At 43.8% G+C, this 24,301-nt stretch overlaps 1 protein-coding gene across 1 annotated transcript in view; it reads left to right on the forward strand.

The window, feature by feature from the left end:
* Positions 1-24,301, forward strand: part of LOC124619595 (ATP-binding cassette sub-family G member 1-like) — a 341,578-nt gene that overhangs the window by 170,236 nt on the left and 147,041 nt on the right. Inside the window, exon 2 of the mRNA XM_047146098.1 lies at positions 21,505-21,622. Coding sequence (XP_047002054.1) covers positions 21,505-21,622 — 118 coding nt within the window. The remainder of the gene's footprint in view (positions 1-21,504; positions 21,623-24,301) is intronic.

Raw genomic sequence — 24,301 nt, forward strand, 5'->3', positions numbered from 1 at the left:
CCCAACACTGATCCCTGGGGCACCCCCCACTTGACAGTACCCCACTCAGATCCCACATCACAGCCGTTATCACACTGTGAATAATGACCTTTTGCTGCCTGTTGCCAAAGTAAGAGGTGAGCTACTCCCCTTATTCCGTAATGATCCAACTTCTGGAGCAATATTGTGAGATCAACACTCGAACGGTTCAAATGGCTCTGAGCACTATGCGACTTAACTTCTGAGGTCATCAGTCGCCTAGAACTTAGAACTACTTAAACCTAACTAACCTAAGGACATCACACACATCCATGCCCGAGGCAGGATTCGAACCTGCGACCGCAGCGGTCGCTCGGTTCCAGACTGTAGCGCCTAGAACCGCACGGCCACACCGGCCGGCAGATCAACACTTTCAAATGCCTTTATTAAATCAAAAAATACGCCAAGCGTTCGAAACTTTTTGTTTAGCCTATCCAGTACCTCACAGAGAAAAGAGAATATAGCATTTTCAGTTCTTGAACAGCATTTCAGGGGTGTTTTCCAATAGGATAACTCTCGCCCACATACCGCTGTTGTAACCCAACATGCTCTTCAGAGTGTCAACATGTTGCTTTGGCCTGCTCGATCACCAGGGCTTGTCTGCAATCGAGCACATATGGGACGATAACTCCGGCGTCATCCAAAAACTGCATTAATCGTCCCTGTATTGACCGCCCAAGTGCAACAACCATTGAAATCCATCCCACAAACCGGCATCCCGCACCTGCACAACACAATGCATGCAAGTTTGCATGCTTGCATTCATCATTGTGGCGCTAACACCGGTTCGTAATATACCAGAATTTCACATTTGCAATGGTTTATGTCTCTCTTGTGTTAATCTGTGATCTTTAATGTTAATCTGTTAAATATGTTACATAGACAAATGTATCCCCCAAAGTTCATTACTCTACTTTAATTCTATTTTGGTGCTGCGATTTTCCTTCCGTCAGTGAATATAAAAGTACATAGTACTGCGTGTAATAACTACCATAGAATTCATGTCTTAATATTCACTACAGGTCAAACCTGGTGTGACATTCAATAACACCTGAGAATGGCGTGTTATTGTTGTTGCTGTTGTGACCTTCATTCCTATGACTGATTTGATGCAGCTCCTCATGCTAGTCTATCCTCTGCAAACCTCTTCATCTCTGCATAATACCGCAAACTACATCTGTTTGGACCTGATTAGTGTGCTCAAGCCTTGGTCTCCCTGTATAATTATTACCCTTCCCGCCTGCCCCCCCACGTCCTTCCACTACCAAATGACATAGTATGTCCAAATCGCGATCGTGAATAAATACGTTTAATAATAGTTTAGGCGGAAAATGTTGTCATTTCTCAAATACTTTTTTAATTCACAGCAACCAGTCAGAAATGTATAACTTCATAAAAAGGCGCTAACACATTCACACATTTCTGCTTATCTTTATTTCGCACAAGTACAACAGTTATCGGTGTTAGTGAGTAGGTGGTATGTAGTGTCTTACATAAGCTACTTAAGTTAGTCATAACGTGGTATTAATGTGAAATGCTTTTAGTTACATGTCGAAAATTCGCATGCGTGTTTTTAAGGATGTTTGCGATTCGTTCCACCACTACTTTTTGCGTAATTGCGGACCAGCATTAATCTTCGCTGTTTGGTTACAAGTCCGTTGACATCACGGAAACAACGAACTACAACACGCCGAAAGACGCCTATTTTCTCGCGAACGAGGGAAAGCAATAACGTTCCGTGGAATTCATGGCATTAAAGGCTGATTAATGCGTCAGTTCGCCACATGTGATTTACGGGAATGTGGAAAACCTAAGTCAGGACGCGTATTCGAATCCCGCGCCGGTGAGATCTGTGTCTTAAACATCGCTGCTCTTGTCGCTGCCCCTTCTCAGAGATCGGAAAGGCAAGACTATTTACTGCATACACGAAGGCGTGTTAACGACCGTCATCAGTTCTGAGTTATCGGTGAAGACGTAACGTCCTGTTTCTCTCAGTATTTCGACTTTACATTTTTCCGGAGTCTGGGGAGTCAGTGACGCTTCCTGTATCTACAAGGCGCTCCGCTTTTGACCTCACGTAGATAGATTTCTGCTACTCATCTATGACGTTGTAAGTGTCTAACTAGAGACCTACCGATAGTAAGCAACACTGAGCAGGAACGCAAGGGCGGCCCATTAACTGAAACTGAGCGATGTCTGCAACCTTTCAGATGTCATGATTTTTTACATCTTTCGCATGAACGAACGAAGACAAACTTGGTGCAGGTTTTGGATGTGCTAATATCTGCCGGTAGTCCAACTGCATCGTTGTAGATACACGTGTAGAATACTTCATTACCACCCATAAACCTTGGAGGAAGGGCCTCACTGACAATAGACAAGTGTAAGAACGTGTACAGAAACGCAAGGGTGACTTCTCGTGCCCATTCATGTCATGCGCAGAGGACGAAAGGACGAAGTGATACTAAGACGGGATCTGAATCGAGACCTCCGAATTATCGGTCTGCTTGCTGCAGAAACGAGCACCGTCAAATTAACAGAGTAACGTCACCGAATAATCTATTTGTTTCAAAAGGGACCCAAGAGAACAGCTTGCTTAGTTTTGCTTTAATGTTGATGCAGTTACCACGTCGTCTTGCGAAACTGGGAGGTGCTCTGGGTCCTGATCGAATCCACGTGACGGATAACGACCCTTGGTGTAGTACAGTCATACCTAGCGTAGTTTTTATGCGGTTTTCCACATTCCTTTAGGAAAATTTTGGGCCCGTCCCCAATCTCCGGCTCAGAAACTACGATACACAAACAGCTAAGATACAACATAGAGAACCAAGCCTACACGATTCACAAATAGATGTCGCACACGACATACCCCTCTTAGGTTAAGGCTAACCGACAACTGCTGCGATACGAATGAAATCCGGCCTCAGGTTTAAGACGAAATACATTTTCACAATAATGAAAACAGCGTAATCTGTGCGACGGGAAAAACGCTAGGAAAGAATGAGATTGATTCATTCATCCTCGACCTGAACTGATGCATCATTTACAAGTTATAAGTAGGATTTTACGAAGTTCAACAGTGTCAGAATCTATTCCTGAAAGAAACATTGCTCATAAACATAGAAGAAAGAACATATGATTGACAGGATTATTAGGAAGGTAGTACAACCTAGGATTTCACAAGGGAGGGAACGAAATCGGTCATGTTCTTTTCAGATGAACCGTTTTGGCCTTTATCGTAAGAAATTTTAGGAAATCATGGAAAACTCGAAAGTGGGTAGCTGGACAGAGGCTCCTCCCTATTGCGATTCCAGTGTGCTACCTACTGCACCGCATTTCTTGATAGATATAAGGCAATTATTTCGTATGTACAAATACATATGAACAGTGCGAGCGGTTCTAGGCGCTTCAGTCTGGAACCGCGCAACCACTGCGGTCGCAGGTTCGAATCGTGCCTGGGGCATGGATGTGTGTGATGTCCTTAGGTTAGTTAGGTTTAAGTAGTTCTAAGTTCTAGGGGACTGATGACCTCCGATGTTAAGTCCCATAGTGCTCAGAGCCATAAGAACAGTACAAAAAAAAGTTCAAATGTGTGTGAATTCCTAAGGGACCAAACTGCTGAAGTCATCGGTTCCTAGACTTAACACTACTTAAACTAACTTATGCTGGCCGGCCGCGGTGGTCTAGCGGTTCAGGCGCTCAGTCCGGACCCGCGCGACTGCTACGGTCGCAGGTTCGAATCCTGCCTCGGGCATGGATGTGTGTGATGTCCTTAGGTTAGTTAGGTTTAAGTAGTTCTAAGTTCTAGGGGACTGATGACCACAGATGTTAAGTCCCATAGTGCTCAGAGCCATTTGAACCTAACTTATGCTAAGAACAACACACACACCCATGCCCGAGGGAGGACTCGAACCTCCGTAGGAAGGGGCCGCGGAATCCGTGACTTGGCGTCTCAAACCGCGCGGCCACTCCGTGCTACTGAACAGTACGTACTGAAAACTGTCTGGACAGCCCTACGTAATGAGGACCACTAATGTCACGAGGGGCAGACCGCCAGTATAAAAGGAGGCGGGGGTTATGGTGTTGTCAGCAGAGAAGGAGTAGCAGCAGAGTGAATCGGTCAGCAGAGCTCAGTAACTAGGAACGTGGGCCAGTCACTGGAAGTAACCTGAGTAACAAATCTCTCAAGGACATTTCAGCACTTCTAGTGGCCCAGATCGACTGTTGGTGATGTGACTGCGAAATGGAAATGTATAGGAACAAAACCACAGCCAAACCGAGACCAGACAAACCTCACGCACGGACGGACAGGAACCGTTCAGCATTGCGGTGGGTGGTCGTAATAATCGCATGAAATCAAAGAAAGGAATCACTCCTGAGTTCTAAAGTGCTAGCGGCAGTCCAGTTAGCACAATGATTGTGGGCACTGAGTTATAAAGAATGGGATACAACGGTCGAGCACCTCCTCATGAGCCACACACTTCTGAAGTCAGTGCCAAGTGGACTGAAGAGCGGCGCCACTGGAGAGTGGATGACTGGAAACAGGTGTTTTGGGGCAATGAATGCATTTTCCCTGTGGCAATCTGAAGGACGAATTTGGGTTGGGTTTGGCGAATGCTGGGAAGCATAGAGAACATTACCTGTCAACGGTTGAGTACAGAGGAGGTGATATTACTTCTTAAGTAATAGAACCCAGTACGTTGTCCTCGATGGTGAGTGTTCATCGGAGGTGAGGGTATCATCTTGAGTGCCCCAGGGAAGTGTGGTAGGTCCGCTGTTGTCTTCTATCTACATAAATGATCTTTTGGATAGGGTGAGTGTTCATCGGAGGTGAGGGTATCATCTTGAGTTCCCCAGGGAAGTGTGGTAGGTCCGCTGTTGTCTTCTATCTACATAAATGATCTTTTGGATAGGGTGGATAGCAATGTGCGGCTGTTTGCTGTGGTGTACGGGAAGGTGTCGTCGTTGAGTGACTGTAGGAGGATACAAGATGACTTGGACAGGATTTGTGATTGGTGTAAAGAATGGCAGCTAACTCTAAATGTAGATAAATGTAAATTAATGCAGATGAATAGGAAAAAGAATCCTGTAATATTTGAATACTCCATTAGTAGTGTAGCGCTTGACACAGTCACGTCGATTAAATATTTGGGCGTAACATTGCACAGCGATATGAGGTGGGACAAGCATGTACTGGCAGTTGTGGGGAAGGCGGATAGTTGTCTTCGGTTCGTTGGTAGAATTTTGGGAAGATGTGGTTCATCTGTAAAGGAGACCACTTATAAAACACTAATACGACCTATTCTTGAGTACTGCTCGAGCGTTTGGGATCCCTATCAGGTCGGATTGAGGGAGGACATAGAAGCAATTCAGAGGCGGGCTGCTAGATTTCTTACTGGTAGGTTTAATCATCACGCGAGTGTTACGGAAATGCTTCAGGAACTCGGGTGGGAGTCTCTAGAGGAAAGTAGGGGCTCTTTTCGTGAATGGCTACAGAGGAAATTTAGAGAACCAGCATTTGAGGCTGACTGCAGTACAATTTTACTGCCGCCAACTTACATTTCGCGGAAAGACCACAAAGATAAGATAAGAGAGATTAGGGCTCGTACAGAGGCATATAGGCAGCCATTTTTCCCTCGTTCTGTTTGGGAGTGGAACAGGGACAGAAGATGCTAGTTGTGGTACGAGGTACCCTCCACCACGCACCGTATGGTGGATTGCGAAGTATGTATGTAGATGTAGATTACAATATGGGGATGTCTCTCTTGGTTAGTGTGGTCACCTTACTGCGCCTAAGAAAATGCTAAATGCAAAAGGATATGAATACATTTTATAGCATTGTGTTCAGCACAGCAATAGATGAACTGTTTGGTATCTCCATGACGATGCACCGGTTTATAAAACAGCATGTGTAAAGTAATAAATTATGGACAACAACATCCTGAAATGGTCTGGCTGGCTCCCCACTGTCCATAACTGAGCGCAATGGAATACCTTTGGGGTGAGTTAGAACGTCGACTTCATCCCAGACTCAAGCACTGAACATCACTAATTCGTTTTCTTTCGGCTCTTCAGGAAGAATGGACTGCCATTCGTCCACAGACATTCAGATACATCATTCAAAGGGTCCCCAGCAGAGCTCAAGCCGTTATGAAGGCGAAGGGTGGACTCACCCCATGTTGATGTCCACTATTACGTTTCTGGACGTTCATTACCGGATGGTGTCTGGTCTGCCAATCACTGACAGAGAGTGCAACTAATATCATCAGGTATACTAACAAAGCATGGCTACATTAATAGAATATAACAGGCTAGCTTTTTCCCCACGGCTCTGTTTGCATATGCCTTTGAAACAAATATTGCAGACATCTCCCCCTCTCCATTCTCTGTTTCCGCTTCTTCCTCCACATGCCTCTCTGTCTGCCTCATCCGCCCAACTCTCTCTGTCTGCTTTTCTCCGCCCTCTTTGACCATTTCCTCTGACCGCTCTCTCTGACCACGTCTTCATCTTCCTTCCTCCTTTCCACATCCTCGTCGTCTCTTCTGTCCATCTCCTCCTCCCCTTCTTCCTTTTCCGCTTGCCCACTATACCTCTACACCCTCTGCATCTTCCACCTGTCTCCTGCATCTATCGAGCGAGGTGGCGCAGTGGTTAGCACACTGGACTCGCATTCGGGAGGACGACGGTTCAATCCCGTCTCCGGCCATCCTGATTTAGGTTTTCCGTGATTTCCCTAAATCATTTCAGGCAAATGCCGGGATGGTTCCTTTGAAAGGGCACGGCCGATTTCCTTCCCAGTCCTTCCCTCACCCGAGCTTGCGCTCCGTCTCTAATGACCTCGCTGTCGACGGGACGTTAAACACTAACCACCACCATCTCCTGCATCTCCCCCTCCTCCCACCTCTCTCTGTCCATGTCCTGATCCCAAGTCTCTCTTTCCATGTCATCCTCCCCTTCTCTCTCTTTCTCCTGCGTTTCTTTGTCCAGCTCCTCCTCTCCCTCTCTCTGTCCAGCGTCTTCCCTACCTTCTCTCTGTCCACCTCCTACTCCTCCCCTTTTCCCTGTCCACCTCATCCTCATCGTCTCTTCCACTATCTATCTCCTCCCTTCTTGCTCTGTATTTCAACCGAGGATAACGGACAAAAAACTTCGAGAGCTGCTAACCGTGTTAGAACACGTCCCGTTCCAAAGCTATGATTCTTTGAAACGATAGCGGAACTTTATGAACAGCTTGCATAATGTGCTAAACTGGTAAAAATTTTCTTATCGGAAGTAATACTTGGTGAAAAACAAGGACATGATTGTCACCTAAGCTCTATAGATGAATGCACCGAGGGAGGGCCACAGTAGCCCTTAGAACTGAATGCCCCGAGTACAGATGTTGATAAAGAGCAGAGCCCAGTGCAGAGTTGGACTGGAGGAATAGCCTGTAGCATCCAGAAATCGCCGCGACGCTGCACTGGAGGCCGGCGTCTCGCGCCGTAGCGGGAGGTACGCGTTTTTCTGGCGGCGGCCTTGGCCTGCAAAGGCAGAAAGAAAGCAAACACACCCACGACACTCGCTGAAGCACTGGCCTGCTTTGGCGCGTGCTGCTATATCCGTCTCGCTTTGTTAGTGACCCAGCTAATCGATAATATTTCAAGACGCATCATATTTTAATGTGTTTGCTTCGCAAGAGTGAAAAACTACGAGAAGAGATTGTGTGTGTGTGTGTGTGTGTGTGTGTGTGTGTGTGTGTTTGAGTATGTATATGTGTGCCTGTGTGTGTCTGACATAGATATTACATCTTGTCACTAAAGAACTCACTGTCAATGGAGTGTTAAACAGTAATAGCAACCAATAAAGAAACGAAGAGTCGCTGTGAAAAAACTGAGCTCCTTTATAATGTTCATAAATGCAGTTTCGAGGAAAAATTGTAATTCAGGAGGTAATTCGCAAGAGCTACTTTCTTATCATAAGCCATAATAAATCATAATGAATAGTATCTCATTGTCAATTAGTGACTCGTTTGAGAGAAAAAAGTGGCATCGTTCCACACGATGTTTCAGCGCTTCTGGTCATGGGTCACGGAGGGGGGACAACACGTTTCGAATTCTTCCGTAATTGAAAATATTCATAGACACGGGCAAGTGTTATCTTAATTTTATTTGTGTCGGAGCAAGTGTTATCTTTATTTTACTCGTAATGGAGTCAAGTAAAAAGCAGATCTCTCAAATCAGTCCGCTCCAATACTGTTATAATTGTATAAATGGCATTTTCAGAGGCTAGAAGAAAGGAAAGAAGTAAGATTAGAGTTTAACGTCCCGTCGACAGCGCGGTCATTAGAGACAGAGCACAAGCTAGGATTAAGAAATGATGGGGAAGGAAATAGGCCGTGTCCATTCAAATGAGTCTTCCTGGCACTGCTCTAGAGTGATTTAGGGAAATCACCGAAAACCTAAACCTGGATAGTTGGACGGGGATTTGAACCGTAGTCCTCCCGAACGCGAGGAGGAGATTATTGTTTAACGTCCCGTCGACAACGAGGTCATTAGAGACGGAGCGCAAGCTCGGGTGAGGGAAGGATGGGGAAGGAAATCGGCCGTGCCCTTTCAAAGGAACCATCCCTGCATTTGCCTGAAGCGATTTAAGGAAATCACGGAAAACCTAAATCAGGATGGCCGGACCCGAACGCGAGTCCAGTGTGCTAGCCACAACCCAACTTTGCTCCGTAGCGCCTAAAAGTACTTTCATATTTGAAGAACAAATCCTGTGCTAAAGGAAGAGGATATGGAACACTCTACCCGTATTCCTCCTGGTTTTGTTTTATGTTCATACGTTGTAGTTAATTTTACGGGCATTAACTGTGTAAATTATATGATTGTTTTGAAACATCATCAAAATCTATTGTAATCACAATTACAAAATCGTTAGGCCATACAAGAAGGAAGTGATGTTATAAACGAAATCATTCATTGTCTTACTAAGTGTTGCATATTTTTTATGTTAGGGCTGGAAAACCTATGAAATCAAAATCGCACATGAAATCTTCTTTATTTCAATGGGTTACTAGTTTCGGCTGACAGAGTCAATATTTACATCACCTGACTGTGTCAGTTACCAAATTTTAACGGCACAACGCTTTTATTTTATGAGCCTTGTTCAGTTATACTGACCACGAACGATGAAAACCTGTTTGTAGCTAAGTCATCTGTGGATGTTGTCATTTTAAGAAAAATTTTAACGAGGTGTGAAGCCTTAGTGGCACTAACACTAATGAGGATGTTTTATGATTTGAACGTGGCTAGAATGTTAGGCGAAAGTAGTAATTCATCCAAATAAAGGAGATTTCATGTGTGATATGTATTTCATGAGTTTTCAATCCCTAACATAAATAAAAAATTACAACAGATCGTGTGCCTCCTAGTTGACAGTGTCAATAAACTTGTTACATATTTCTCCTCCCAAAATCTTTCAAAAGGAACATAAAACATGCAGTATTATTATAATAAATAAAATATCCTCCGGCTGCCTTTATGATTTAGTAAGTTTGATTAAGTGATAAATTTCGAGACTTCAGTTCTCATCTTCAGACGTTTCTTAGTACAGATCGAAACGATTTTACATCATAATTTCGCAGATGACAACAGGTTGCCAAACGGAAGACAAGTGAACACACTTCATGTGCACAACACTGTGCAACGAGCCCCTACACCACACTAGGGTGGTTGACATCCTTCTGCGACCTTAGAAATTAATATGTAACGTCGATTAGATGTGTACTAAGGTGCGTCTGAAGATTAGACTTGAATTCTCGAAAACGATCATAGAATAAAACTTTTAAACCCACAACTGAACCCTGAGGCTATTTATTGTTATTACTGCATGTGGGTGCGTTCCCACCATTCACTATGATGGATGATGAGAACATGAAGTATTAACTTCACATCAGATACTTAATACTATATTTTTACAAAAATGCAATAACACTGATTTCAGCCCCTGGATAAAAGAACTACCGCAAAAGCACCAACTTACCGATTAGTACAACAGTCGCGGAGGAACTGGCTCGTTTGAAACATAGATGCACATGACTCATGACGTCTACTGAAAAGATTGGTGCATTTAATGCATTTTTCTTCTAGGCTACTTTGTGGCAATGACATATCCCACAAATGACAGCCCACATCCTCCTTGCACAATCTTGACCATCAATCGACACGTTGGGAACGCCATCTTGTGACTCACTGTGACTCAGTCTTAAGATTCTTTCTCCTCGAAGAGACACTGTCATGAGTTTTCCCTGACTGCATTCTGTACTCAAGAACATAGAGTACATTTTTGATTCCAGTAGTTGCAGTCCTTGCCATTTGTTGCTTTTTTTTTTTGTTCCTTGTTTCGCAACTGCTGCCAGTTGCAAATATCGAGAGACTGATTTGTTTCTCTTCACCTCGTAAGTCGTATTCTTTTGTGGCGATCAAGTGCTTAGACACACTACGAAACATCCTTTGTTGGCAGTTGTGACACTGTTGGCCCAAAGACTCTTGACATAAAAATATATATTTTTCTGTTTGAAAATTTTAGTACCTATTTATATCTTTGGAATTATTCCTGATTTCGTTTCTACTCTAGGTCTCATACGACTATTAAACATAGTTAGCACATTCTTACAAGCACGAAGAGAGGATGTCAGTGTCATGTCAGAATGTTATAATACAGACTGTAGCAAACATTTTATTGAAAATAGAATTACGCACATAGAGACTGAAATAGAAATGGAAACCATCGATAGATTCTACTTGACTGGGCGAAAAAAAAACTGATCTTATAAACAAAGAAACCACAACAGTTGCCTACCACCGACTCCGGTCACTAATGAAACTTTTGCTACCGTTTCTGCAAATTATCAGCCGGCTGCCGCACTCAGCAGAAGAGAAAAATGAGATGAACGAAATATGACGTAGCGATGAATTACAGATACCTTACCCTATTTCTAAAAGTAACTCTGGAATTTTTCCGGCCAATATGTTATAAAGCTGCAATTTGCGTAGTCCAGACGACTCATTTATTAATAATTGAGTACTAAGGTGTAAAATTTAAGGGTAGAGATTCAAAGATGCGGGGCTCCTAAAATAAGTGTTTAGAAGCAGTTTCTGTTTATGAGATTGTGCCTGGTTTTTAAAACCGATACCTACATGGCTTACTGCTGCAGCGGAGAGAGGATGGTTTGCGGAAATTCTTATTTACACTGGAAGTTGCGGTCAGATATGAGTCACCGCCTTTAGGTTCCGTCACGTGTAGTGAAATGGCGTCAGAAGTGCGGTTGAAGCTTTCCGAATTGTTCAGAATTAGCGCTGTGAGGTTTCAGGACATCTCCTAATTGCTAATACTGCAGATTCTTAAAGACACGGGAGCAAATAAACACAAAACTCGTATTATAATTAGGACTGATAATAGGCACTTTTCTGCAAAAAAGTAAGACTCTGAATTGTCACTTATCGGTCCGATAGTATATACACTACTTGACATTTGCTAAGCAACAACTATCACTGGCTAAGTAACAGTTGCCAATTCGAACAACCGGCCAATGTGGTAAAAGGAAATGTAGAGGACTGAAAGTGTTAGTCTGTGCATGAACACTCTACATGCAGTCGACAGCTCAGGCAAAACGGTGACTGACGAAGGATGTTGAGGTACCGGATAGTGCGGCAATCCGTGTGGAATGGCAACATGTCTGTAAGACATCATTTGAGTGCTTACGAGAGTGGACCAACAGTTGGGCGGTTCGAAGCCGGTCAAAACGTCACTAGCGTGGCCACAGTAACGGTTGTGTCCAAAAATGACATCGCGCGATTAAAGAAGGCAGCTGAAAGTTGAAATGTTATGCGGAAGCATGCCAGCGGTCGTAGATAGACCACCACATTCCAAAAGGATCGATACAGCCCCAGTAGCGAAAAGTAACAGGTACGTCACTCGTAGACAAATCGCGGCAGACATCGCAACCGCTACTGCTACCCGTATCTCTGTCAGTACGATTTTGCGGCGATTGAATCAGGCTGGTTTTGTATGCTCGGAAGCCTGTTAAATGTTAGGGAGCCTGTTGTTTGGGGTCAGAAACAGTGGTTCAAATGGTTCTGAACACTATGGGACTTAACATCTGTGGTCATCAGTCCCCTAAAACTTAGAACTACTTAAACCTAACTAACCTAAGGACATCACACACATCCATGCCCGAGGCAGGATTCGAACCTGCGACCGTAGCAGTCGCGCGGTTCCGGACTGCGCACCTAGAACCGCTAGACCACCGCGGCCGGCAGCAACAGTGGTCAACAGTATTAGTGTGAGAGAGAGCAGAGCACGTTACACACCACGGAACGTTCGTGACCATCATCGATATGGCGTAGGCGTTATGGCGTGGTCAGCACTATGCACAGGGCCGAAAACCGCCTCGTATCTTTGAGCGAGGTACCATTACAGCACAGCGGTATTGCAGGGAGATTGTTCTGGATCATATCCGTCTGTTTAGGGGTGCGGTAGGTCCCTAATTTCTGTTTATGGACGATAACTCCCGCCCACCCAATACCGCTAGATGTCGGACAGACTGGAAAATGAAGATAGTGGCCTGTGTACTCCCCGGACATAAACCTTATAGAGATTGACTGGGATGCTCTTGGCAGACGTGTTCCTCAACAAACGCCCCCTCCTGAGCCGTGCAAGAACTGAAGGCCGCCTTGAGAGAGAAGTGCGACATTATCCCTCGAATACGCTTCAGCAGCACGAATAACAGGTGTAAAAAGTGCGCTAATGCCGGAGCGGGGCCTGTTCCACTGACAGCCCGGTATCGACATTTACGTTGGGAGTATGACCTGTGATAAACATGAACGTTATTTATGTCTGTTATCCTGCTTACCCATGTAGTAAAATCTGTACCATCTTTCGTTGTAAATATACCATCCCCTCTATTACGTATATACTGTGTTTCATGTCGTCCATCATTAACTTTGATTATTCCTATCCAGCAACGTATCTGTTCCTTAGCAATTGCCAAGCAATGTACATACCTTTTTTTCTCCTGTTGAGACCAGCTTGAAACTCATCTATACATGTTATGGACATAGCGTCATTAATTTTACATCCCAAACGCAAAAGGACTTCAGAACGATAAGTGCTTTCGGCGTGTTCACGATACTACTGGATTACCATAAAAGAAAATTTATGTTCAAGCATGCTTTACACACAGTGTTCTACATCTACATCTACATCCATACTCCGCAAGCCACCAGACGGTGTGTGGCGGAGGGAAACCTTGAGTACCTCTATCGGTTCTCCCTTCTATTCCAGTCGCGCTTTGTTCGTTGAAAGAAAGAATGTCGGTATGCCTCTGTGTGGGCTCTAATCTCTCTGATTTTATCCTCATGGTCTCTTCGCGAGATATACGTAGGAGGGAGCAATATGCTGCTTGACTCCTCGGTGAAGGTATGTTCTCGAAACTTCAATAAAAGCCCGTACAGAGCTACTGAGCGTCTCTCTTGCAGAGTCTTCCACTAGAGTTTATCTATCATCTCCGTAACGCTTTCGCGATTACTAAATGATCCTGTAACGAAGCGCGCTGCTCTCCGTTGGATCTTCTCTATCTCTTCTATCAACCCTATCTGGTACGGATCTCACACCGGCGAGCAGTATTCAAGCAGTGGGCGAACAAGTGTACTGTAACCTACTTCCTTTGTTTTCGGATTGAATTTCCTTAGGATTCTTCCAATGAATCTCAGTCTGGCATCTGCTTTACCGACGATTAATTTTATATGGTCATTCCATTTTAAATCACTCCTAGTGCCTACTCCCAGATAATTTATGGGATTAACTTCTTCCAGTTGCTGACCTGCTATATTGTATATAAATGATAAAGGATCTTTCTTTCCATGTGTTGGCAGCGCATTACACTTGTCTACATTGGGATTCAATTGCCATTCCCTGCACCATGCGTCAATTCGCTGCAGATCCTGCTGCATTTCAGTACAATTTTCCATTGTTACAACCTCTCAATATACTACAGCATCATCAGCAAAAAGCCTCAGTGAACTTCCGATGTTATCCACAAGGTCATTTATATATATTGTGAATAGCAACGGTCCTACGACAGTCCCCTGCGGCACACCTGAAATCACTCTTACTTCGGAAGACTTCTCTCCATTGAGAATAACCTGCTGCGTTCTTTTATCTAGGAACTCTTCAATCCAGTCACACAAGTGGTCTGATAGTGCACATGCTCTTACTTTGTTCATTAAACGACTGTGGGGAACTGTATGAAACGCCTTGCTGAAGTCAAGAGACACGGCATCTACCTGGGAACCCGTGTCTATGGCCCTCTGAGACTCGTGGACGAATAGCGCGAGCTGGGTTTTACACGATCGTCTTTTTCGAAACCCATGCTGGTTCCTACAGAGTAGATTTCTAGTCTCCAGAAGAGTCATTATATTTGAACATAATACGTGTTCCAAAATTCTACAACTGATCGACGTTAGAGATATAGGTCTATAGTTCTGCACATCTGTTCGACATCCCTTCTTGAAAACGGGCATGACCTGTGCCCTTTTCCAATTTTTTGGCACGCTACGCTCTTCTAGAGACCAACGGTACACCGCTGCAAGAAGGGGGGCAAGTTCCATTGCGTACTCTGTGTAAAATCGAACTGGTATCCCATCAGGTTCAGCGGCCTTTACTCTTTTGAGCGTTTTTAGTTGTTTTTCTAACCCTTTGTCATCTATTTCGATATCTACCATTTTGTCACCTGTGCGACAATCTAGAGAAGGAACTATAATGCAGTCTTCCTCTGTGAAACAGCGTTGGAAAAAGACATTTAGTATTTAGGCCTTTAGTCTGTCATCCTCTGTTTCAGTACCATGATGTTCCCATACTTTTGTCCAGTCCCTGGGTGACTGTAACCCCACAGCCACAGAAAATTCGACACCTGTTTGCATGGATTTCTTAGCTTGTCGTTATCTCTACAGTTGCTTCCTAAAATACTTCCTAGTTCTTGTGATGCACCCTGTATATATGTTTTTGGGATATCGTACAAGATTTTTTGCCTTTGGTGTATCCGTCTTGCGCCCCTCTCCACTTTCCCCTCTCCTGCGTTCTTCCCTTAATCTGTTGCTAACTTTACTATTTTGAACGTTATCTAGTTTTACAAGTCTTATTACTCCTCTCCCTCTTTTCCTTGAGATCATTCCTTGGATAGCCCTTCAACGAAGAGAATTTCTTCGAAGCTATGTCCCATTTTAGATGTTTTCCTCATTCTTATCATTTCCGCTTGTTTTTTCCCTTTCCTGTTTGTAGAAGTACTTCTTCATTCGTCGTTCTGTCGGTGCTTTTCACTCTAAGAAATTTTCTCGACAACCACATTTCAAAACTACCGGAGTATTTTTCCTCTTTCTATACTGCCGCCAAGAAATTGAAGTACCCATAAGATGTAGTCAGATGTCAACGTAACTTCGTACACAAACTCTCCATCGTCGGATATGTAAATTACCTGTGACAGGCAGAACGCCCATTAGTGCTGTTCGTATTTAGTGTTTTTACTAGACCTGATACTCATGTAAGGGAGTGAACAGCGCCAAATGTTGAATAAACGCTGTCAGGGACATGGAGATGCCGCGTACTCACGTGACACACCACTATCAACATTTGACGGAGTTTGAATAGGGCCTCATAGTGAGTCTCCATTTGACCGGCTGGTTGAGTAGTGCAATATCCAGATTTATGGGCTATTCGTTTGTAACAGTAGCCTCACGCTCGACTGCATGCGGAGGTGAGGGTAGACCACGTCTCACAGCCACAAGGGAAGATCGCCGTATTGTGTGCATCATAAATCCTTCACATCTGCGCCTGTCATCGGAGAGTAATGTACCCCCTGCAATATTCTGTGTCATCCCACACCATTGGTAGGTGACTAGCAACAATCGGGCTAGGGAATTGCCATCATACGCATAAGACGTCGTTGACCCTGCAACCCAAACGGCTGCGTTTGATGTGGTGCCGTGACTGGGAAGCATGGATTGCTGACGAATGGTGTCGCGTCATGTTCAGCAATGAACCTGCACTACTCCAGACGACCATCCTCGGCGCATTTGACGGCGACCTGGAGGGAGGTTCCAGTCTCCCATTGTTTTTGAGAGAGGTGTGGGCAGCCATCGGGCATGACTTCAGGTGACGGCTGGTAGTGAGTGAGGGTACTCGGACAGCACAACGGTATGCCACGGACATCCTGCGTCCTCATGTGTTACCTCTCATGTGACAGTATCGTGGTGCTACTTTTTCAACAGGACAATGCTCATTCATTCATGGCACATGTCTCTATGCATTGTCTGCGTGATGTTGAGGTACTCCCGTGGCCAGCATGATACGCTGATCTGTTCTCGATAGACCACCATATATATAAGTGATATGCCCTCTAGTATTACTAGTAACTCTAAAACATTTCTGTTTGCTGATGACACTCGGTTGGTAGTACATGATGTTGTGTGCAACATTGGCTCGGTTTCAAATAGTGCAGTTCACGACATAAGTTCATGGCTTGTAGAAAATAAACTCACGCTAAACCACACTAAGGCTCAGTTTTTACAGTTTCTAACACACAATTCAACAAAATCTGACGTTTTAATGTCACAGAATGGGCATATGATTAGTGACAATGAACAGTTCAAATTTCTAGGTGTCCAGATAGATAGTAAACTGTCTTTTTCAAAGACTTAATGCTGCCATTTTTGCTATTCGAACGGTATCTGAAGTAAGTGATCGTTCGACACGAAAATTAGTCGACTTTGCTTTTTTTTTCGCTTATGTCGTGTGGTATTATATTTTGGGGCAACTCTGCCCATTCTAAAAGGATATTTTTGGCTCGGAAACGGACGGTTCGGACAATAAGTGGTGTAAGTTCACGAACCTCTTGTCGACCCCTGTTCACGAGTCTGGGTATTGTGACACTGGCCTCTCAATATACGTATTCCTTACTGTCATTTCTTGTTAACAGTATTAACTTATTCCCAAGAATAAGCAGCTTTCACTCAGTTAATACTCGGCAGAAATCAAACCTGCATTTGGATCGGTCTTCCTTAACTCTTGTGGAGAAAGGTGTGCAGTATATATATCAATAAGCTACCACAAGAATTCAAAAACCTTAACAGTAATCCACGCGCTTTCAAATCGAAACTGAAGAGTTTCCTCATGGGTCACTCCTTCTGTTCTGTCGAAGAGTTCCTTGAAAAATGAAGCTGATTCTTGTTGCATTGTTGATTGCGTTTACTTCAACTTAAGGCTTGACTTTTCTGGGTTCACAAACATATTATTTTTATCTGTTATTACTTTTATGTCGTAACTTCATGTACTGACATGTTCCATGACTTTGGAGATCTGCTCCTCAATTTGGTCCAACGGAACTTGACGTCTAAATAGATAAAATAAACATGTGTGGAACCAGTTTGATTGTCAGTTCTGTCCCAGCGCCAGTATTGGGAATATCAAGGATGAGTTACAACAGTTATGGGCCAGATTGCCTGAGGAGAGAATACAACGGCTTTATGAAACCCTTCCCATTCAGTTAATGCAAGGATCCAGGCCAGAGACGGTGTAACGTCCTACTGATAAGTGGGCTGATACTACCAAGTTCTTCATTAAGTTTGTTTCGATTTTATAATCATTGAAATAACGTCAGCTACTCTCAACCGGTGAAGTTTATTCACCCCTTCTGGGTGCTCCACTAGTTGTCTTGTTTTTTTTTTTTTCTTTTTTTTCTGGCAGTGTATTTCAGTTTTCCTGATTCACTGCCATACAGTACTACACTGCAGATAAAACACTGTTCTATCGGAATTATTTTTGTTGTCAACGATCCTTTCGCCTTTTCAGAAGCTCGTTCACCCATAGTTCGTATCCCGTTCACCCATAGTTCGTATCCCTTGCACACAACTTTCATTTTCTTTCATGAAAGATCGTAAGTACCTAAAAGATTTTACTTGTTCCAAAGTGTTTCCTTCCAATGATATTTTGTCCTACCTTCATGTCTGCTGATTCTCATTACTTTGATCTTTCTAACTATAGTAATGGCAGTCTGTATAAAGGCAGGGTTTCACGAAATTTCTGAAGCATGCATGTATCGAACTTGTTATGACTGTAGTAGACACATATGAGACATCGACAGTCATGAGGGAACTGCATAGTTTCTTTCATAGCACGAGTAACAAAATAAGGCGTTTGCATCTGGATGGAAATCGGTATAAAGGCACTCACGGTTCTGTTATTGCTTTTTTAGTCCATTGTCCGACCTCCGATCTTCCTAATGAACTCCAAAAATTTCTTCGTAATTGATTTTTTTAGGGTTTGCTGTTCTTGCAGTGAAATTGTCGCCCACTCTTCTCGTGTCGAGCTTTTCGGCTCACACACGGCCTTAAATTGCCTTCCATTGCGATAAACAAGCCTTGCAAGTATTCCACAAAGGTTTTCCACAGGAATTAAATCCGGGAGACGTGCAGGCCAGAGCGAGACATTGATATAATTATCTTCAAACTACTTTTTGGTTGCAGCAGAAACATTATACTTTCGTTCCCTAGGACCTCTTACATTCTAATGCTGTCTCTAGCACCTCAGTGCACATGTTAGTGTTCATTCTAGTGTTCAGCCAAGCAATGCGTGACTTACCTTTACAGCAGAAGGCTGCCCTAGTCATATCACTTCCACCATCAAAAATTTTGCTCAATATTACCTGCTGCTCTGTTCTCAGATCACACCATTAACACTGAACTATTGCACATCCGGCCGATCTAAATTAATCTGTCGCGCGGAGTAGCCGCGTGGTCTGGGCGCCTTGTCACGGTCCGCGTGGCTATCCCCGTCGGAGGTTCGAGTCCTCCCTCGGGCATGGGTCTGTGTGTTGTCCATAGCGTAAGTTAGTTTAAGTTAGATTAAGTGATACGTAAGCTTAGGGACCGATGACCTAAGCAGTTTGGTCCCATAAGATCTTACCACATATTTACCAATTTTAAATTAATCTCCTTCTTATCTCTGAAGACCACCTTATCCCAATCTGATGTCCATGATATACGTTTTCAGTAAACTCCAGTCTAGCATGTTGACGTCTGGGTATTAGAGGAGGTTTCTGCAGTCGTTTCTTGAATGCAGATGTTCGTCATCTGACAAAATTTGTCGTACACGTCTGTCGGTTATTGACAACTATAAATCAGCGACAATTTGAGAAGAAAAACCGTTTGAGGCCGTTACTGAAAGTAAACCTTTTTATGCCTTAGATATTTTCCTACTTTGCCCATATTTTTAGTTCTGTCCATATCGTGCACCCACGAAATTATCAATCACTGTTGTTGAACAGTCCAGCTCCTTGGCAATTTGAAGATTAGAGAGTCCCATTTCATTGTAAGCACCGATTTTTGCTTTTTCGTCACGTAACTGTTTTACGCGTGGCATTGTCACAGTCGTGGTTTATATACACAACACGCAATTTCACCAATGGTGTCTGCTTCCTATTTGCAGTAAAGGCACGTACGCACACACCGCACAGAGCCGACTGCCTTTATACCATGTTCCAACCTGACACCTGAATCACTGATGTCTTTACTGACATAAAATGCTATACCATTTGACTGCACTTGTCGGTATACTACGTAGATTTCATACTACTGCATATACATTGTGCACAGCTATTCCAACAGACAATGTTAATTTTCCTGCATATATCTGACACGTCGTGGTATGGGAAAACTTAACCAAAATGTAAGGTAAGCAGAACTCAAAGGCTGCAGGGAGTGAAAGCGTAGACCCAAATGAGGTTACAGTTTCAAACACAATTTAATTTTATTAAACATTAAAAAAACACTTGTTCACTGGTACAAATATATATATATACACATCACAAAACACGTTAAAATTTTTTAAACTACAGGCCTAAGGGCCGTTGAACATTCACAGCTGTAATGTCAGAATGACTAATACAATAAGTTACTGAAAGAAATGATTTTAATCATTCGGCCAGAAGGGCCAATCAAATATAACCACAAATGCTGTTTTGATAATGCTACAAGAATGCAAAACCAGCAGTTAATTTACTTCGTCCAAAAGAGCAGTAAAGACCAAAAGACAATTAGGGCATGTCAGCAACTCTCTATAACACATAAAATAAAAATTACTAAACATTGAAACACATGGTTCAAAATATAACGCCTATCTAGGCAGGCACTGTTAATGACGCCCACTGACCTTCGTAAATCTTCGACTTAATAAATGTGACGGCCAGTACTAAATAATAATACCACTCAGCAACTTGTAAAATACAAGATCGTTATTGCACTTGGGTCAGAATAAAATTTCAACCACAGATAATATTTTAGGTTCAGTTATTAAGGCACACAGTGTTAACACTTTTTTCTAGTGATAGTTACACTTGACAATATAACAGCAGACCATTGAATCGGGATTTCGGGCACGCCTGAGCCTACTAAAATTGGGAAACACCATGGCACACGACCTTAAATCAAAACACACCCGACGACACGGGCAGAAATTGAGTGAGACACATCAAGTCAAGAAATTCTCACCGTTAGTCCAGAAAGCAGACAAGCATTCGGCGACAGGTTGCAACCAGCACCAACTCGAGTTATGTCAACCGCCCCAGTTCCGTCATAGCAACACGGAGACGCCGCGTCAACAGTTGCCACGCCGAGCTTCCTTATCACACAGCCCGTCCAGAACGACTGCCGCCGTCCCGAGTAGATACGCTCGTAGCAATCACGTGCATTCACAGGAAGTTATACCACCCTTCCCGCAACATTGCGCTGCCACACAACCGGAAACTAAACTCCCCGTCTCAGTCCGGCAGCAGCACTCGATACTCTCGTCGTCAGCAGGCGTCAGCAGGTCTCTCCCCAGAACGCAGCGCCCTCCGAAATTTAAAAGCAAACGGACCAATCGCGGCAGAGCAAAGCCAAGGCTCCGGAAGACGACACACCACACCTAGGCAAAGATGAAGATGATGCGGTTCAATATCCACACCTTTATACTGATTTCCACTACGTATTATTCTCATTCCATATGCTTTTTCCAATTTACGATTCTCTCCATCATAAGTAGTAGTCCTTCCTCTGACTTAACCAACACTGCTTGATTATCTGCATACTTAATTGTCTTCATCCTTACTCCTCTTACCATTATGCCTCTCGCCTTTTCTCATGCTTTGTCAAAGTCCTTTTCCCACGCAACAAAACATATGTACGTAATCCTGCTAACTCCTAGCACTCTTTGCCCCATCATTCTCAAACATCCAGTCTCGTGTTCCTTTTCCTTAACTGAATACAAGCTGATCCCCCCCCCCCCCCCTCTCTCTCCCCGCCCATATTTTCTCGAACAAGAATAAGTAATGATAATTTACAGCTTTAAGCTTGTAAGTAGTAGAAAATAACTCTGTGTTGCGGGATGTGATATGAGAGGGTTATTGTGGTGCGTTGCAGAGAGCCGTGCGCTGCTCAAGGAAGTGAGCGGTCTGTGCCGGAGCGGGCAGCTGACTGCCATCATGGGCCCATCCGGCGCGGGCAAGACCACCCTCATGAACGTGCTCGCCGGCTACACGTAAGTCTCGCCAGTTTGCTTTCCATTTTTCTAGTTCCGTAATGTTCTGCCTGCCATGATTGGTTGATTTAGGAGACAGGACCAAACAGCGAGGTCATCGTCGGTCCCATCGGATCAGGAAGGGATTGGATAAGAAAATCGGCTGTGCCCTTTCAAAGGAACGATCCCGGAATTGGCTTGAAGCGATTTAGGGAAATCACGGGAAACCTAAATCAGAGTGGTCGGACGCGGGTTTGAACCGTCGTCGTCCCGCATCCGAGTTCGGTGTGCTAACCACTACGCCACCTCGCTCTGTGCCAAAAAATTAAAGCTAATAACATTCTTATAAAAACAATACTAGTATACTCAGCTAAAAAAATTAAAGTAAAACCTCCTGCACCATATTCAATATTAAAACCTGAAACTAACTCAGATTCACCCTCGGCAAAGTCAAAAGGAGTACGGTTAGTTTCAGCTAAACAAGAAGCAAAACACCGTGTCCTCTTCATAGTGTTTTGTCAGTCTTCAGCGACTTGAAGCAAAGCATTTTTCATTCTTCAGAGTTTCTCCAGACTCTCGTCAGCGAATGTAAATCACTCTTTCAGCATCAAGTGGGCAAATTTTAGGGAAGTCTGTCCATCAGACAATCTTCAATTTGAATGAAATCCTGCGCAGATGTTCCCCATAAAAAAAAAACAGCTGGGCAAAATTTGAGCTTAAGATACAAGAAATTCGTGCTTTACAAAGGCTTTCAGAATGGGGCAGCAAAATATGGTCTGAGTTCTACACGACGTGACAACAGTCATGGAATACCTCCTAATATCGTCCAAATGGTTCAAATGGCTCTGAGCACTATGGGACTTAACTTCTGAGGTCATCAGTCCCATAGAACGTAGAACTACTTAAACCTAACTAACCTAAGGACAACACACACATCCATGCCCGAGGCAGGATTCGAACCTGCGACCGTAGCAGTCGCGCGGTTCCAGACTGTAGCGCCTAGAACCGCTCGTCCAATCCGCCCGGCTCCTAATATCGTGTCGGACTTCTTTTTGCCCGGCGTAGTACAGCAATTCGACGTCGCATGGACTCAGCAAGTCGTTGGGAGTCCCCTGTAGAAATATAGAGCATTACTACCTTTACAGACGTCCGTAATTCCGAAAGTATTGCCGGTGCAGGATTTTTATGTCCCATAAAGGTTCGACGGGATTCATGCCGGGCGATGTTCGTGGCCAAATTATGCGCTCGAGCTGTCCAGAATGTTCTTGAAACCAATCGGGAACAATTGTGACCCAGCGATATGGCTAATTGTCATCCATAAAAATCCCACCATTGTTTGGAAATGGCTGCAAATGGTCTCAGTCGTTTCAGTTCGACCAGAGGAGTCAGCCCACTCCATTATGGGGCCACCACCAGCTTGCACAGTGCCTTGTTGACAACTTGGGTCCATGGCTTCGTGGGATCTGCGTCACATTCGAACCCTACCATCCCCTCTTGCCAACTTAGGGCGGCACTCATCTAACCAGGCCACGGTTTCCCAGTCGTCTAGGGTCCAACCGATATGGCCACGAGCCCAGGAGAGACGCTGCAAGCGATTTCGTGCTTCGCGTCGGCCGTCTGCTGCCGTAGTCCATTAACGCCAAATTTCGCAGCACTCTCCTAACTGATACGTTCGTCGTACGTCCCAGACTGATTTCAGCGGTTATTTCATGCAGTGTTGCTTGTCTCTTAGCACTGACAACTCAACGCAAACGCCGCTGCTCCCGGTCGTTAGGTGGAGGCCGTCGGTCACTGCGTCGTCCGTGGTGACGGGTAAGCCCGAAATTTGGTATTCTCGGCACACTCTTGACACTGTGGATCTCGGAATACCGAATTCCCTATTGATTTCCGAAATGTGCCAATGCCAGTGCACTACCCTTTTATTCCTTGTGTACTCGATACTACCGCCATCCCTATATGTGTGTATCGCTTTCGCATGACTTTATTACCTCACTGTATGCCAGTTTTGGTTATAAATAAGACAGCTTGAAACTGTAACTAATCCGAAGGAGATATCGGGATCGCATCAACAACTGTCAGTGCTCATCTGACCTAAAATTTTAATGCTGTGTCGTTGACCATTCTTCTGCTACATGAGGTCAAATTTGGGGAAAAATCAATCGCGACAATATTTCAACAATTTCACAACAGAATAAAAATTTCGACAAACAAAGGATATTGCTTGCTCATTAGGAGTCGCATACAGAAACTATTTTTTATCATTTCTAACCAAATGCAGCAGTTACACCTATGTGAGAAGCTATTAAGATGTAAATATGCAAACAATAATTTTTTTCTCAAGTTTCAGCATACTTTGATGTCGCGTTGCTAAATGTTGCACCTTCTAATTCTTTATTTTTGTTGTAGTGGAAAGGTCTGGTGGTTTTGTATTAGAAGAACATTTATTTGTTCTCGAGACGTTCTGGATAACGTTTGAAAAATCGCCTTTGACGAAATTTCTTGTAATACTGTTATATATAATTTTTGATATATTTTTATTATTTTTAGACGCTATAATTGTGTATATTTACTAATGCTTTTATTTTTGATCGATATCTAACAGTAACCGAGAATTTATTACAACAGTGGAAACACAGGATGGAAATAATTCAAAAAAATACGCTACAACTCACCTATAAATGATTGTACGACGGGACTTCA

The sequence above is a fragment of the Schistocerca americana genome, chromosome 6, assembly GCF_021461395.2.
Source record: "Schistocerca americana isolate TAMUIC-IGC-003095 chromosome 6, iqSchAmer2.1, whole genome shotgun sequence".
In the NCBI taxonomy this organism is placed as follows: Eukaryota; Metazoa; Arthropoda; class Insecta; order Orthoptera; family Acrididae; genus Schistocerca; species Schistocerca americana.